The 14,617-nt window shown below is 45.4% G+C and overlaps 1 protein-coding gene across 1 annotated transcript; it reads left to right on the top strand.

The window, feature by feature from the left end:
- Nucleotides 1-2,580: 2,580 nt before the first annotated feature.
- Nucleotides 2,581-9,015, top strand: LOC123051414 (SNF2 domain-containing protein CLASSY 1-like). Its single transcript, XM_044474281.1, has 6 exons — nucleotides 2,581-2,863; nucleotides 3,726-3,821; nucleotides 3,935-4,185; nucleotides 4,532-5,923; nucleotides 6,590-6,748; nucleotides 6,841-9,015. Exons 2-6 carry the CDS (start codon nucleotides 3,758-3,760, stop codon nucleotides 8,743-8,745), a joined length of 3,771 nt encoding a protein of 1,256 aa, XP_044330216.1. The 5' UTR covers nucleotides 2,581-2,863; nucleotides 3,726-3,757; the 3' UTR covers nucleotides 8,746-9,015.
- The last annotated feature ends 5,602 nt before the right edge of the window (nucleotides 9,016-14,617 follow it).

Genomic DNA, 14,617 nt, shown 5'->3' with positions numbered 1-14,617 from the left:
CGGCTGGGATGGGACGGGAGCTGACTCGTGGCCGGGTTGAGGAACACGCCAAGGGAGAGCTGGCTTGTTGGAGAAGTTTTGGTCGTGCCGGGTTCGGCCGTCTCGTGCCTGCCGTTGGGGCCGGGTTGACGAGTTTGGCCGGGTCCAGGGACTTGGCCGGGTTGAGCAAGCCGGCCAAGTGCGAGCCGGATTGAGGGGCATTGCTGGCGCCGATGTTTATGAAAAAGATCCGGGTTCCGTTGCCTGCCCGGGGTTCATCCCCCCGACAAGAGAGGTCACTTCTCTCTATATATGTTCATGACGATCTTGTGTAATTAATGATTTCCTTCATTTGCTTACTAGCTAGCGTGGAGTTCTCTCTATATTATAGTATCAAGCGTCGACCAAGCATGGAGAAAGAGAGGTCACTTCTCTCTATTAGCTAGCTAACACAATATGAAACCCCTAAATTAACCCTCCAAAACCCCTACCCCCCTCTTTAAAAAAATTAAAAAACCCAGCGCATGCGAACTGCTGATGCATGGCTGCCTTTTGGTCCCGGTTGGTGTTACCAACCGGGACTAAAGGTCCTCCTGCCTGGGCGCCCCACAGCGGCCACGTGGAGCTCCTTTGGTACCGGTTCATAAGCTAACCGGGACTAAAGGTTTTGGGCATTAGTCCCGTTTGTTTTGTCCCGGTTCCAGAACCGGGACTAAAAACCGGGACTAGTACCATGTTTTCTACTAGTGTTTTGTCTTAATGTGTCCCAAAGCTTATGTAAGCAAGATGCTAACCTACATAGCGCTCTTAGGAGGAACACACCTATGTGAGCCCGACTACTGGCCACAGTCTATGAGATTGGGTAATCTCTAGGAAGCTCATGAGAAGGTAAGGAGTATGACTAATAAGCTCCACCCGTGGGGTTTAGCCTTCGGCAGCCACGTATCAGCTGACAATAGGCGAAACTTCTGCACGTTGAAGCGTCAATTCAAGGAATATTCCATTTTTCAGTTGTGAAGAAGTCTAATCCTATTGCTCTAGGCGGAAGTTCAACTTAACAGTCTCCACTGAAAAATCCGGTATATTAAACATTGTTTGGAACAGTTGACAAACTTATGTGCCTCAAGATCTGGTGGGGGATTGTTGGATTATAGATGGTCTTAGGCCCATATAAGACAATAATCCCTTGTTGATCTCTAAGGCCCATTTAGGTGTATGGCAAGTGGTGGGAAGTTTAGTACCATACAACTATAGTAAGAAGAGTGAGACCCCTTTATAAGGGCCGCTTTACCACATGTCATTGGGATCTTGGGTAGAGGAGCTGTACACACGTGCTCCTCCTCCGCTGCCCGCCTCGCCTAGTCACGACGCGCATTTGCGCCACGGGTTGCGGGAATGAACCGAGCCGAAGCTTATTTTTGCCGGTCAGAAATGGTTAATTAATCTCGGATTAATTGACGAGTCGCTACAGTAGTGCCACTGCCCAAGAGGTTGGACCATGGGCTATTCGCGGACTCGGTCGTGGGCCTGAGCCCAGGTCTATTTACCTGACGGTCTATATAAGAAGGCGCTGGCCTATGAAGTGACCTAACTCAGTTCATTCACTCCCTCCGCACAATCCTAGCCGTCATCTACTATTCCTCTCTGGGTGCTGCTTCCGGCGATCCCATCCCGACGACCGCGTGCACGGTTGGTCGGGAGAGCAGGTGCCTCCAAAACTTTGTCTTCGAGATCCTGCCCGAGAGAACGGCAATAAGGTTTGTGGGGAGCGTCTCGACGCGACTGCTCCCGATCCGTTCCCATCTTCGTCCGCCTCTGCTTCCACTACTTCCCCTGCATCGACTCCATGGCTGACGACAAAGCCGCCATGAAGAAGGCCTCGGCCGATGCCGACGCTGCCGCTGCTGCCGCCGCCTTGGCCTAGCCAACCGGAGGGTATGACTCTTTCATCCCCTATTTGCTTGTCCATATGCCGGCCGTATATATGCTGTTCATAAATGTTTTCGGTTCTATGTACTGTACTTGCTCACATGCTTTGGTATCGGTATGAGATGCATACCGTATTTGCCATGTTTATGTATACTCGTGGATTAGATTAGTCAGAAAAATGATAACATTTCCAACACATATTATGTGCATGCACTTAAAAGAACATGTTTACTCCTCCAAAGCAAACGCAGAGCAGTGAACATGTATGGTACTACCTCCGTCCTGGTTTATTAGTCCTTATTGTATTTTGATAAATTTTGATCATAGATTTAACTAACAAAATATTCATGCATATCATGAAAAATTATATCACTAGAAACTATGTTCAAATACGAATCCAACTATATAATTGTTGTTGACATGTATTAACATTTGATTAGTTAAATATTTGATCAAAGTTTAGCATAAAATGCAAAGAGCTTCAAACAACCGAGAAGCTTTGAGCATATCCCAAGCCAATCGTGGAGTATTACATCTCCAACACTGGTCAATGCACGGGACCCACCAGAGCTCGCCCGCATCCCTATGATCGCGCGCCTCTCTCTCTCTCTCTCCTTCCTCCTCCTGCTGTTACTGCTGGCTGCTCCGTCCCGTCCCGTCGCCGCTGCCATTTGTTGCTGCTTCGCCTCTTCCCCAGACGAGCGCGTGCACTCGAGTACTTGACCTGACCGCACCCGCAGCGGAGAGACCCAGACCCAGAGCCTTCTCCTCCGCCCTCCCCTTCCACACTCATCTCTCCAAGGACCGTCCTGCTCTCCTTCTACATGGTCGCCTCCGCCCGCCCGGGCAATCGCAATCTACGTTCCTCTCTTTAGCTCCGCAGCCGGTGACCATTGCCCCCCGTCGCTAGATTCGTTGCGGCCGGCAGCTGGCGGCGCCTCCTCCCATTCCATCGGTACGTCTGTGGTGGACACTGCCCTGTTTCCGTCGATTCTTGCTCATGTGTATGGGGCGCTTCGACTTTGTTCCGTTCTGTCGCAGATTCTCTCATCCTTTTTCTGTTTCACCAGATCGAATCCGTGTTTTCTTGGATAAGCAGCACTAGACAATTGGTTTTTTTTGTCACATTTATTAGTAGTATCAGTTCGGCACTAGTACATGAATCTTGTATTTTCTCGACAAAAATAGAGTGAACTAGTCTGCATGCATATGGAGATACTAATACTAGTACAACGTAGAAGAGTGCGGAATTTGTTCACCATAGATAGTGCTTTGAGATTCGCATGTTTTATGTCGTATGCACCATTGTACTCTCTCTGATGAACTAATTCACTATTTTGTTTGTGCAAATCCATTTATATGTATATTTGGCATTGGAAAATACTCCCTTCGTTCCTAAATATAAGTCTTTTTAGATATTTCAAATGGACTACATACAGATGTATGTAGACATATTTTAGAGATAGATTCACTTATTTTGCTCCGTATGTAGTCACTTATTGAAATCTCTAAAAAGACTTATATTTTGGAACGGAGGGAGTAATTAACGATCAAGTAGTAGTTGAATCTAGATCTTGTTGCTCTTTGTTTTAGACATTTTGACGCTGTAGATTAACTTCATTAAGGTATGAAATGAGATGTGCTCAACAACGATGGTGAGAACATGCGAACCTCAAAGCATGAACCGATGTTGGATTTAGGGGTTGTATATGGCCCACCGGGGACAGCCATGTACTATCCATTTAGAACATTGTTGATCGAAAATTCAGATTTCCTTTTCGATATGAAGCAAACCATTACAAAATTCTGCTTAGCAGGCTGAATTTCACATCATGAGGTGCTAGGCTACATGGCTGAAGATACGCTCAAGGGAGGGCCTAAAGGTCGCCGTAGTCATCCCATCAGTGAAACTCGTAAGTAAATAGCGTGGCAATTATCCATTAAACATTGCTATGACCATATATCTACAAGAAACTTTACATAAAAAGTATATCTATATATAACTGCATATCTCCTTTGCTTGCAGCATTTGAGGCATTTTATGATGGCTCATGGCATGGAGTTAATTGTATAAAGGTCAGGGATGGCGGTCTGTTCGTTATATTTATCTACTCTGGTTCCACAGTCGAGCATAATGTGGATGGGGAACATCTGCGCCTACGCTCCAGAAGAGCTACGTACTTCGACTGCTCGCATGTTCTCAAGCCAGGTGTTGATATCTGTGTACAATCATCTCATCCACTGCAAGGAAGTCCAACTGGGGAATTGAAATCTTTGGTATGTCAACCTACTATTTATGATTTATTGTAAAAGGTTTACATACCCATTCTGTTTTCTCTTCAAAAAGTACATAGTAATGGATTTTTAGGAACAAAAGAAAAAACATAATGCGCTGAATATGAAGAGTTGGATGCGAAATCTATACCATCGTTTGTTCCGCACGTCATTTAATAGCAATCTTTTTTCTCAAATACAGACCGAAATGCGTGCCTCTTGTGTTAGAAGAAACTTTAAGATGATAAAACCCTACTACAAAAGAAGGAACTAAGAGGCTAAACTACCAATAAACTGTTAAGGGAAAAGTGCATCATCTCTTGATTACTTTATTCTCATATACATGCAGATGTTACTGTCTCATGATGCAAGGCTCATCACAATCAAAAGAAATCATATTGAAGATCAGTGTCTCTGCTTGTTTGTTATTATGCTCCACAAGAACCAATGTCCTGACAATACAGAAAATGGAGAAGTGATATCTGATAGAAGAGAGCAGCTGGTGACCCTAAACAATATCTTCCTCTTGCAAAAGCTCCAACCTAAGGAGCTCCATGAGGGAAGCGTACAATGGAGTTCTGCAGAGGACTGCCTCTCTCACAACAGAAGCAAGCTGTTAAGTGCAAGATTCTCCCAAGAAATTGCACATCTCGTAGTTTTGTCTATCCTGAATGGAATGGAGTTCAGCATCAAGTTGGTAGAAGGAAACATCATCTATAGAATCATCAAAGGAGGCCGAGCGCGTTGTAATCTTGATTCCATGAGCACACCTCCAGGCTTTGGCAACAGCATGGAGATAGTTTCATTCCAACTGCGCAATGAGGCTTTATGTCCAATTATCAGAAATATCCCTGTCACTCATGCAAAGAAGCGCAATCTCACAGAAGACGCGGGATTCACTATGAAGGCTGAACTGGATGGTCAATTGGAAGACAGGAGATTTACAGTCAAGACTGAGTTGGATGGTCTTTTGGATGTTTTCTCGTATGAACAAGTGGATTTGAGGCGCTCAAAGCGTCGGAAAACTCAAGCAGAGCGCTTTACTAGCTATGATACGCCTAATTTCGGCCGTGACAGGTGGAAGAGATGTGATGCACCTTCCACCAAGCATGGCAATTCACAAAGAGCTTCACGTCGAGATTCACCAGTTGCAGTAGAATCAACCTATGCAGAGGTCCCAGTGAATATCACACGGAAACAAACAAGTGCAACCGCTTTCGTGGTCAAGGAAAACCCAAACTCCGCAGAAGGGAAGCATAAGAGCACAGCAAGGATAACTCCTGTTAAGGAAAAACCCAGCTCTATGGAAGTTAAGGAGGAGAGCACATTTGAAGAAAGATCTCCGGGTCCTCATGTTCCACGGACACCTGCAAAGAGTAAGGAGAAGAATCTTTGCCCCCCTTTATCTCTTCGGCGGAAGTCATTTACTTCATCACGCGGCCTAAATGGCAATTCTGAGCCAGTATTTGGTCGGAAAAGGAAGGAACGCATATGCGAAAGAGAATACAAGAAAATGATAAACCAATGCATAGGAAACATCCAGAGTGAAATGGAGAGGGACTTTGAGTTCAATCTAGGTGTTCCGATGATGAATTACGATCAAGGTTTTTACGGAGAAGTGAATTTCACATGGCCAGCTTCTTCTGCCGATAATGACAGTCAAGAAGAGAAAGATGGTCTTGAGGAATTTTGGGAAGAAATGGACCACTCATTGACCACACTAGCGCTTGAGAAAAATCAGGTACGCTCTATATTTCTTTTTTAATTGTTCGACTTTCTCGTGAAATGATTTAGAACTTGAGAAAATGGAAGGACCTTGAATTTGGAAATATGCAAGCAGCTGTGTCCCTTTTGTGGCTATGAACATCTTTGTTCTTATCTTATTTAAGATACCGAGATACTGCTCGTTCTGAATTCCTGATAAGCCTGAGTCTGTTTGTACTTCTGAAAAAGCTATCTATGAAATCTTAGGAATTATGAGCTACTTTTTGGGATAATTTTAATGTTAACCAAAATCATCCTTTTCGCTTGATATTTCCTTATGATCTGCCACTAAATTGGTCAATCAGGAAAGACGAACTGTGGTAACTCGCTAAAAGTTGTACATCTACTCCTACATCACAAGTCTTTTTGGTTGCAATATGATAAATTATTTTAAGTGCAATGTTCAACATGTTGTGACATAAAAACATTTCGGTATGTTACGTCATTTCACTGATCATTGTTGCTGCTAGCAACTTAGCATATGAAAGGATGTATACAAAATATGGATCAAAGGAAATTTGTTAGCACGCCCGCCCTTGCAATCATAATGCCGTGAATTACTTGATGTTCTTCATAAAAAAAGTATGCCATGCTACTCATATTTTCCGGCACTTGGAGAATAAGAACAGCAACAAATTTTCAGGACTCACATTCAGAAGCAGTTCATGAAGCCACTGCTGGTTTAGGTAAAAGTGAAGAAAATCCATGTGATCATGACTGCATGCTGGATGAGGGGCTTGGACTGGTGTGCAGATTATGTAATGTTGTATGTGTGGAGATAAAGCATATCTTTCCGCAAATGGTAGGTCCAACTAAAGCAATTTCAACTTCTTTTCACTGCTTTCACTTTTGACTCGTCATCGACAGGATGCATAATATATTCGTTCCATGCAGGCCAATGGTAATGGCTATAATAAGGAGAGACCTGGATGCCGCAATTGTGATCCTGATGATCTTGTACTTGATCCTTCTCTTCTTGCAATCTTGGGACCAGAGTTTTCAGAACTGAGGGGCTCCGGGAACCTGTGGAGTTTAATACCAGATCTTGAGCCTAAACTACTTCCTCACCAAAGGAATGCATTCGAATTCATTTGGAAAAACTTGGCGGGATCGCTGCAACTCGAGGAAATGGATAATCCAACAGCCAGTACAGGTGGCTGTGTGGTTGCACATACTCCTGGATCAGGGAAAACTCTGCTGCTGATCTCATTTCTTGTCAGTTACTTGAAAGTTCACCCGAGAAGCCGGCCGTTGGTGCTTACTCCAAAATCTGCTATCCATACATGGATGAGAGAATTTGAGAAATGGGGCATTTCACTTCCTCTGCATGTGCTTCACCAGGTTGACAAAAGAGGCAAGCCAATGGGGCCTATTGATCCTAGGCTGCAGGCAATTTTAAGCAATTTTCGCCGCCCGAACTGGAAAAGTATTTGCCTTGTGGATCGGCTGGACAAGTTATGCAAGTGGCATGAGCACCCCAGTGTTCTCCTCATGACATACTCATCTTTCTTACGGCTGGCCAAACAAGACTCAAGAATGCCGCAGCGAGCATTCATGGCGCAAGTCCTGATCAACAACCCTGGGCTGTTGATCCTCGACGAGGGTCACAACCCAAGGAGCAACAAATCCAAGTTGCGGAGGGTGCTGATGAAGGTGAAGACTGAGTTTAGAATCCTCATGTCTGGTACGGTCTTCCAGAATAACTTTGAAGAGTATTTCAACACCCTATCTCTGGCCAGACCTCGGTTTGTGGACGATGTTATGACCGCGCTTGTCCCGGAAAGGAAGAAGGAAACGAGGGGCAGGAGAGCTAAACATAGAGAAGCAGTGGCAAGGCGCATCTTCGTGGACAGAGTTGGGCAGATGATTGAGTCCAGCGACAACTGGGACCGGCAAGGTGGTATCAGCTTGTTAAACAAGCTTACATGTGGGTTCATCGATTCATTCGAAGGGTCAAAGCTAAGGAGCCTTCCAGGGATACATGTATACACAATTTTCATGAAACCCACTGAAATTCAGGAGGATATACTTTCAAGAATATCGATGGCCACGTCATGCGGTGGCCGTTACCTTCTCGAGGTTGAGCTGCTCATCACCATTGCTTCTATCCATCCATGGCTTATAAAAACAACCAAATCTTCTAGCACTTACTTCACTCCAGAAGAAATTCATAAAGTTGACAGGTACAAGAGGGACTTTGCTGTCGGTTGCAAGGCGAGGTTTGTCATCGACCTGCTGCACAAGTCGTCGTACAGGGGGGAGAGGGTGCTGATATTCTGCCACAACGTGTCCCCGATAAGCTTTCTCGTCGAGTTGATCGAGAATGTGTTCGGATGGCGCCTCGGGGAGGAAGTCCTGGTGCTCCAAGGTGATCAGGAGCTGCCTGTCCGCTCCGACGTCATGGATAAGTTTAACACCGACAGTCAAGGTAAGAGGAAGGTGCTCATTGCTTCGACGACGGCCTGCGCCGAGGGTATCAGCTTGACAGGTGCATCAAGGTTGGTCATGCTGGATTCGGAGTGGAACCACTCCAAGACCAGGCAGGCGATCGCGCGGGCGTTCAGGCCCGGCCAGGAGAGGACCGTGTATGTCTACCTGCTGGTGGCATCTGGTACATGGGAGGAGGACAAGTACAGCCGCAACAGGAGGAAGGCTTGGATGGCCAAGATGGTCTTCCACGGACGCTATTTCGATGTTCCGCTACGGAACGCGGTGACTGCTATCGATGATGGTCTTCTCAAGGAGCTTGCTGATGAAGATAAGACCAAAACCTTCCATATGATAGTTAAGCAGGACTGACTGACCAAAAGGATGTTCTACCTCTCCTGTCCCTCTTTCCTACATGGCTATTATGTTCTTCTAATCTGTAGACCTGCGCCGTAGCTTTTATGTGAGACCTCGTGTATATATAGCTATGTGGACATGCTCTAATCTAATGTGAACTTCTCTGGTATTTTGTAATGCTCTTCTGTTGATTCTAGCACAGATGGTTCTCTGCACTAGATGACCAGTTACAGAATCTGGCACAAAACTGAGACTCAACAGCAACAGTTTGTTTTCTTCGGCATATGAGGCTTCCTATTCGTCGACGACAGGTACGTATGTGTAACTCCCTTTCATTTGTTGCAACTGGAAAACCATGTCAGTTTCTGTCTTTCAAGAATCTCAAAATTTGGGCAATTGCAAAATTCTTCCAAGACAAGATATTTCGCAGATAGGACCCGACTGAATTATTGCTTATGGGCCTTTGCTTGTCAAGTTGCTCGCGTCTCCTTCGTAGTACAATCCTTCACCCTGTCAAACCAAATTAACTCATGTCCCAACCTCAAGTCCCATCTTATGTGCCTTTTAGTTAGAAGTACCATTCGATCATTAACCGACACTCGGATAGTGATACGACCACCCTCGCTTTCCATCAGCAGAAAAAAGGGTGCAACCACCATTTCTGTGCAGCCAGTTTAATTTCAGTCATCTCGAACAAAATTAACTCCCACTTGCCCTGGTTGGTGTGAGAGAGAAAAACCATATGGGATAGGTAAAAGAACAAATTCTGAAGAATCACAAGGACCAGATGATGGCTTTGATGCAGGAAACAATGCGGTGTGATGTTCAGGCTGGCATGGCTGCTGGTAGCAGTTGCTTTAGATGGGAGCCTGCCTCCCCCACTTGCTCATCAGATCTCCTTATCATGTCCACCTGCCTTAGCCAAGGCCCAATACAAGTGGACATGCCAGTTTGATAATTAGTACTTTACCATATCTTTCCTGCTTCAGAAATATGCAGAGAAAAAGGGGCTCGGAATCGTTTCGGTTCCGTGTATGCTAGTTTATTTCCAGATCTGCGAAATGGTGTAGGTTTAGTTTAAAAGGACGGCCGAAAGGACCCCCTTTTTCGTAAGATTCCGAGGAATTTGCCTGTTTAGGATATCGATGGATCAGCATGTGGAATTTTGGGCTATGATTATTCTGAGAGAGGAATGGTACCATCTCCATAAAACATTTGCTTTCCATTGATTTGAACACTTGTTATGTGCCGTGATCTCAGTGCGGCTCCACCATTTTTTTTCCTTCAAATTTCTATTCTTCTACTTACAAACTACTAAATCTGTAAAGTGACCTAAAATGTCTTACATTTGTTTATAGAGGGAGTAGCATACAAGTGGGCATGCCGGTTTGATAATTAATTTTTTTTAAAGGAGGAAGACCCCCGGCCTCTGCATCTGGGCATACAAGTGGGCATGCCGGTTTGATAATTAGTACTTAACCATAATATTTCCTGCTTCAAAGATATGCAGAGAAAAAGTGGCTCGGAATCGTTTCGGTTTCGTGTATGCTAGTTTATTTCCAGATCTGCGGAACGGTGTCGGAAAGATCGGTTTAGTTTAGAAGGACGGCATGTGGAATTTTCTGGTTTATAGGACAATAGTGGTCGATCAGCATGTGGTGGGATTTTGGGCTCTGTTTATTCTGAGAGAGGCTTCTCAGCACTTTGAACACTAGTTATGTGCTGTTCTGAGTGCAGCTCCACCATTCTTTCCTTCAGATTTCTGTTCTTCTAGTTAGTACAAGCTCTTTTTTATTTGAAGAAGAAAGGGATCTCTCCCCGATTTCATTAATGGAACCATATAGAGGATCAGAATTCTTAATATATATGTAGAACCATTTAATATAGTATCTTGGGAAATGGTACGCATCTGAATGTGTGGCTGACTGTAAACGGCGCATTGTTAGTTAGTTCTCCTCGACAAAATCCAATTTGTGCTAACCCTATCATGCCTAGACTATGATAGTGTGCCCTTGTAATTTTGTAATCTGGCACGCACGATGCTGCCCACAGGTTTGGGCAGTCTGTCAACGGTGGCATATCCCCCCCTCCTTCCATCCAGATTCCAGAAACCCTCAAGAACGAACCATCTCCTCCATGAGCTCGCCAGATCCCCCAAACTTCAGAAGTTTCTCCGTCCAGAAACTTCTACACCAGCACCACCATTTTAATAAGTGTTTGGCTGGGTGTAAATGGCGCATTGTTAATTCTCCTCGACACAAACCAAACCTTATCATGCCTAGACTATGATGGTGCCCTTGTGTTTTTGTAATCTGGCACGCGCAATGCTAGCCATAGGTCTGGCCACTCTGTCAGCGGTGGTATATTCCTATCCTTCCATCCAGAAACCTTCTCTTCCATGAGCTCGCCAAGTCTTCCAATTACTAGAAGTTTCTCCATCCGGAAACTTCTAGCCACTGCTACACCCCCACCAGCACCACCCTGCCAATCTATCTATCCATCCAACCGGGACGCACATGTCCCTGTCTACCTCCTCCTCACGCACGCAGGCAGCCCACGGATTTGGCAACGGGCCAGAACAGAAAACGCTCAGATACACATTGCCAAATCGAACTGGACCAAGGAAAGGCGACACACTTGATGATGCCTCCACACAGCTAAAATACACTACTGCTACTCGTCATCATCTGGCCTTTTGAGGCAGTGGTGCTCATCTTCCATCAGCGCACCAGGAATGCATTCCACTACAACAACACTACTGCTGCAACTTTAAGTTACCAAAGGCAGCGGTTGCTTGTCAGCTCACACTATGTGAGAACATGCAACAGGTAAAATGGGAAGAGGATGATCGATGACGAGAGGGGAGCAACAGTCCAACGGCAGCAGCCAGCCACAGTTAGATGGATGGATGGTCTCGGGCCCCCAACCAACACAAGTTGCACCTTTTTTTTTTGTTCATTCACGGTGGTGATATCACCTGCACTGTGTATGAGACAACCTGCCTTTATAACCTTTTCTTCCTTGTCCGTTCCTGCCTTGAATTGAAAATTCATGGCGTTGCTCATCCCACTATTGTTGCCATGGATTGGATTGGAGAGGCACTGCTCTTCCCAAAATATCTACCACTTGTGCGTGAGTGCTGTCATTGTTTTGTTTTTGTTGCATGAGATCCACATGGCCGTGAAAATCTTGTTTCAAAAAAACATGGTCGTGACAAGGCTTCCACTGAAGAAAATCAGCGTGCTATGTGGATAGATTTGAAGCTTCATTCTTTTCTTTCGAATTTAAGGGGTTCGCCGTCTCCCGATTTCAATCAAAGAGATCGATAAAACACAGCATAGTTCTTTTTCAAAGCATTTCTCATAACTGTGATTCTATGTGGTACTTCAATGATTTGCTGATTGTTAGTCAAAGACTAATCATAACAAAGCAGAATAGGAATACATGCTATTCTTATGATAATAAAATAGATAATTGAGGAGCAACTAGAAGGCGCCCAACTCCTCAGCTCGCCAGAAACATCCCCGATTACAATACAATACACATCTCTGTCAAACCGGAATTTGATGAATGTTTTCGGACAATCAACGCAGTGAAAGAAATTTAAAATGTTTCAAGCCGCTGTCGTTACCTAGATGGATGCATTATTACGCGCCGGTACGAGTTAGAAAAGAAGATCTGTACCAACCCAAGCCGACAGACCCGCAGACAACAACGGCAGGAGGGTGCAGTACGCGTCGTCGTAATTGTGGATCATTAAAGGGGGTTGAACAGCCATAAGATCGGGCTAAGACAAAGGCAAGTCGGCCGATTCAAGAGTCACACCACACACAACACAAAATATCCAAAAATCCAACGGGGCAAAAGGCAAGTCGGCAGATTTGAGATACAAGCCTCTCACAATAATTTCAAGTTAAACTCTAAATGACAATATGTTATGAGGTCCGCTTTCTGTCGTTGTGTGCTCTTGTGTGTTTTTTAACGCGTGAGGTCGACGCTGGGCCCGGGTTTGAATTCTGGTGCGGTTGTATCGACTTGACATGGTAGGTTTAATTAAAAATCTTCAATTTCAAATTTAAATCTTAAGATTGAGTTCTTTTGTGTGGGGAAATAATTCAGTGCACGGCATTACAAATTGTCAATATTACAAATGGTGTGTTTTCAAGAATGGGCCTACACGTGACCACTTATCATGGGACCCACCAACTGACCCATTTCACATCATCTATGGCCGCCATCGCAATCGCGGGCAAGTGGTCGTGAGAGGCGATCGGGCAAAGCAGAGCAATGTCTCGTCTTCAAAAGACCCATCCACGAGGGTGTGTGCTGTCTATAGTTTTCGTGTTTTAATTAGGATTGTTTCTTCCCGGAGTAATTCAAAATATTCTTATATCTCGCTTTGTTGTTTTTTTGTCGTTGCGTACTCTATGTATTTTGGATGTGCGCATTGTCTATAGGATGGGGGGTTTTAATCCTTGTGCGGTTTATGAACTTACAAAATTGGCAGGGCGGGCAGGACGCGGCGGCTAACGGCAGGGTGCGGCACGAGCATGCGGTGGCGGAGACGGGGGCATGCAGGACGCGGGCGCGCACTGGCGAGCATGTCCGGGCGTGGGCGAGCGCGCTAGGGCGAGCACGGGGCGCGGGGGCTAGCGCGAGGGCAACGTGGTCTTCAGCGAGGGCTCTGTGGCGGTGAGGCGCGGGAGCAGAGGAAGGAGAAGCGCGCCCACTACGTGTTCGTGGAAATGCCTGGGCAGACATCTCGCAAAATGAAGCAGCCCTGCTTGGTACCTGCGCTCCAAGCCGGACATGATCGTCCGTTTGATGTTTGTTTTCGGCCCCAAGCGGACAAAACAAACGCCCGTTTGGGGTTGACGGTTGGAGTTGGCCTTAGGTGAACGCAATGGCCTCACACACACAAAAAAATCCCCTTGTCTCGAGTTCACGGCATCATCGCCCCTGGACGGCTCGAATCCGGCCATGGCCTTTGCTCGCAGATGTTGTGTGGTTGCTTGCGGTGATCTATTTGGGCACTCCTCGCAGTGTTTTGCTGCGTGGGAAGGAAAAAAGATGGGTATGGCAGGGGAGACGGCAGCAAGAGATAGAGATGGATTGCCAGGCGGTGGAAGAAAGATAAGGAAGGGGGTTACAGTTTCTAGCCGCATGGGGTCCACGGCTCGTGGCACAGGCGCGACGACCGAATTTCTAAAATCGTTATCCATATCAGATAAGGGGCAACAAATGTAATTCAGGTAGTGTGCACAGTGGATAACTATGTTTTTCAGTTAAGTGGGCACTTTAAAGATGTGATCTACATTTTTTATAGTAAAATTTGATTTAGTAGGAAGAGACGAGACCGTGATTTACATCTTTTTATAGAAAAAAATGTGATTTACATCTTTTTATAGATGGATTGCGGGGTGGTGAAAAAAAATAGAAGGAAGGGATAGCGTGTGGGGCCGTGGCGCGTGGCACACTCCGAATTTCTACTCAGTCGGCTAGATGGACTGCGGTACGGTGGAAAAAAGATAAGGAAGGGGATCACCGTTTCTAGCTGCATGGTGTCCATAGCACGTGGCGTACACACGACTGGCCGAATTTCTAATGGGTTGGCCGGATATAATCGTTATCCATATTAAATAAGGGCAAATAATTTAATTTGAGTAGTGCGTAATATTGGATAACTAATGTTTTCAGATAAGTGGGCACTGTAAAAATGTGATTTACATATTTTTTATTTGTAGAAAATGTGATTTGGGAAGGAAGAGAGGAGATTAGCTGCAACTGGAAGCGTAATTGCTTCCTGGTGAGCCACAGGTGCTCCGCGCTATATATACGTGACTCTCTTCACCCACCTTTAACTAGTAGAATGCCCGTGCGTTGCAAC

Source organism: Triticum aestivum, chromosome 2D, assembly GCF_018294505.1.
Source record: "Triticum aestivum cultivar Chinese Spring chromosome 2D, IWGSC CS RefSeq v2.1, whole genome shotgun sequence".
Lineage (NCBI taxonomy): Eukaryota > Viridiplantae > Streptophyta > Magnoliopsida > Poales > Poaceae > Triticum > Triticum aestivum.
Note: the sequence above shows the minus strand (reverse complement) of the source record. Positions and strands in the feature narration are given on the sequence as shown.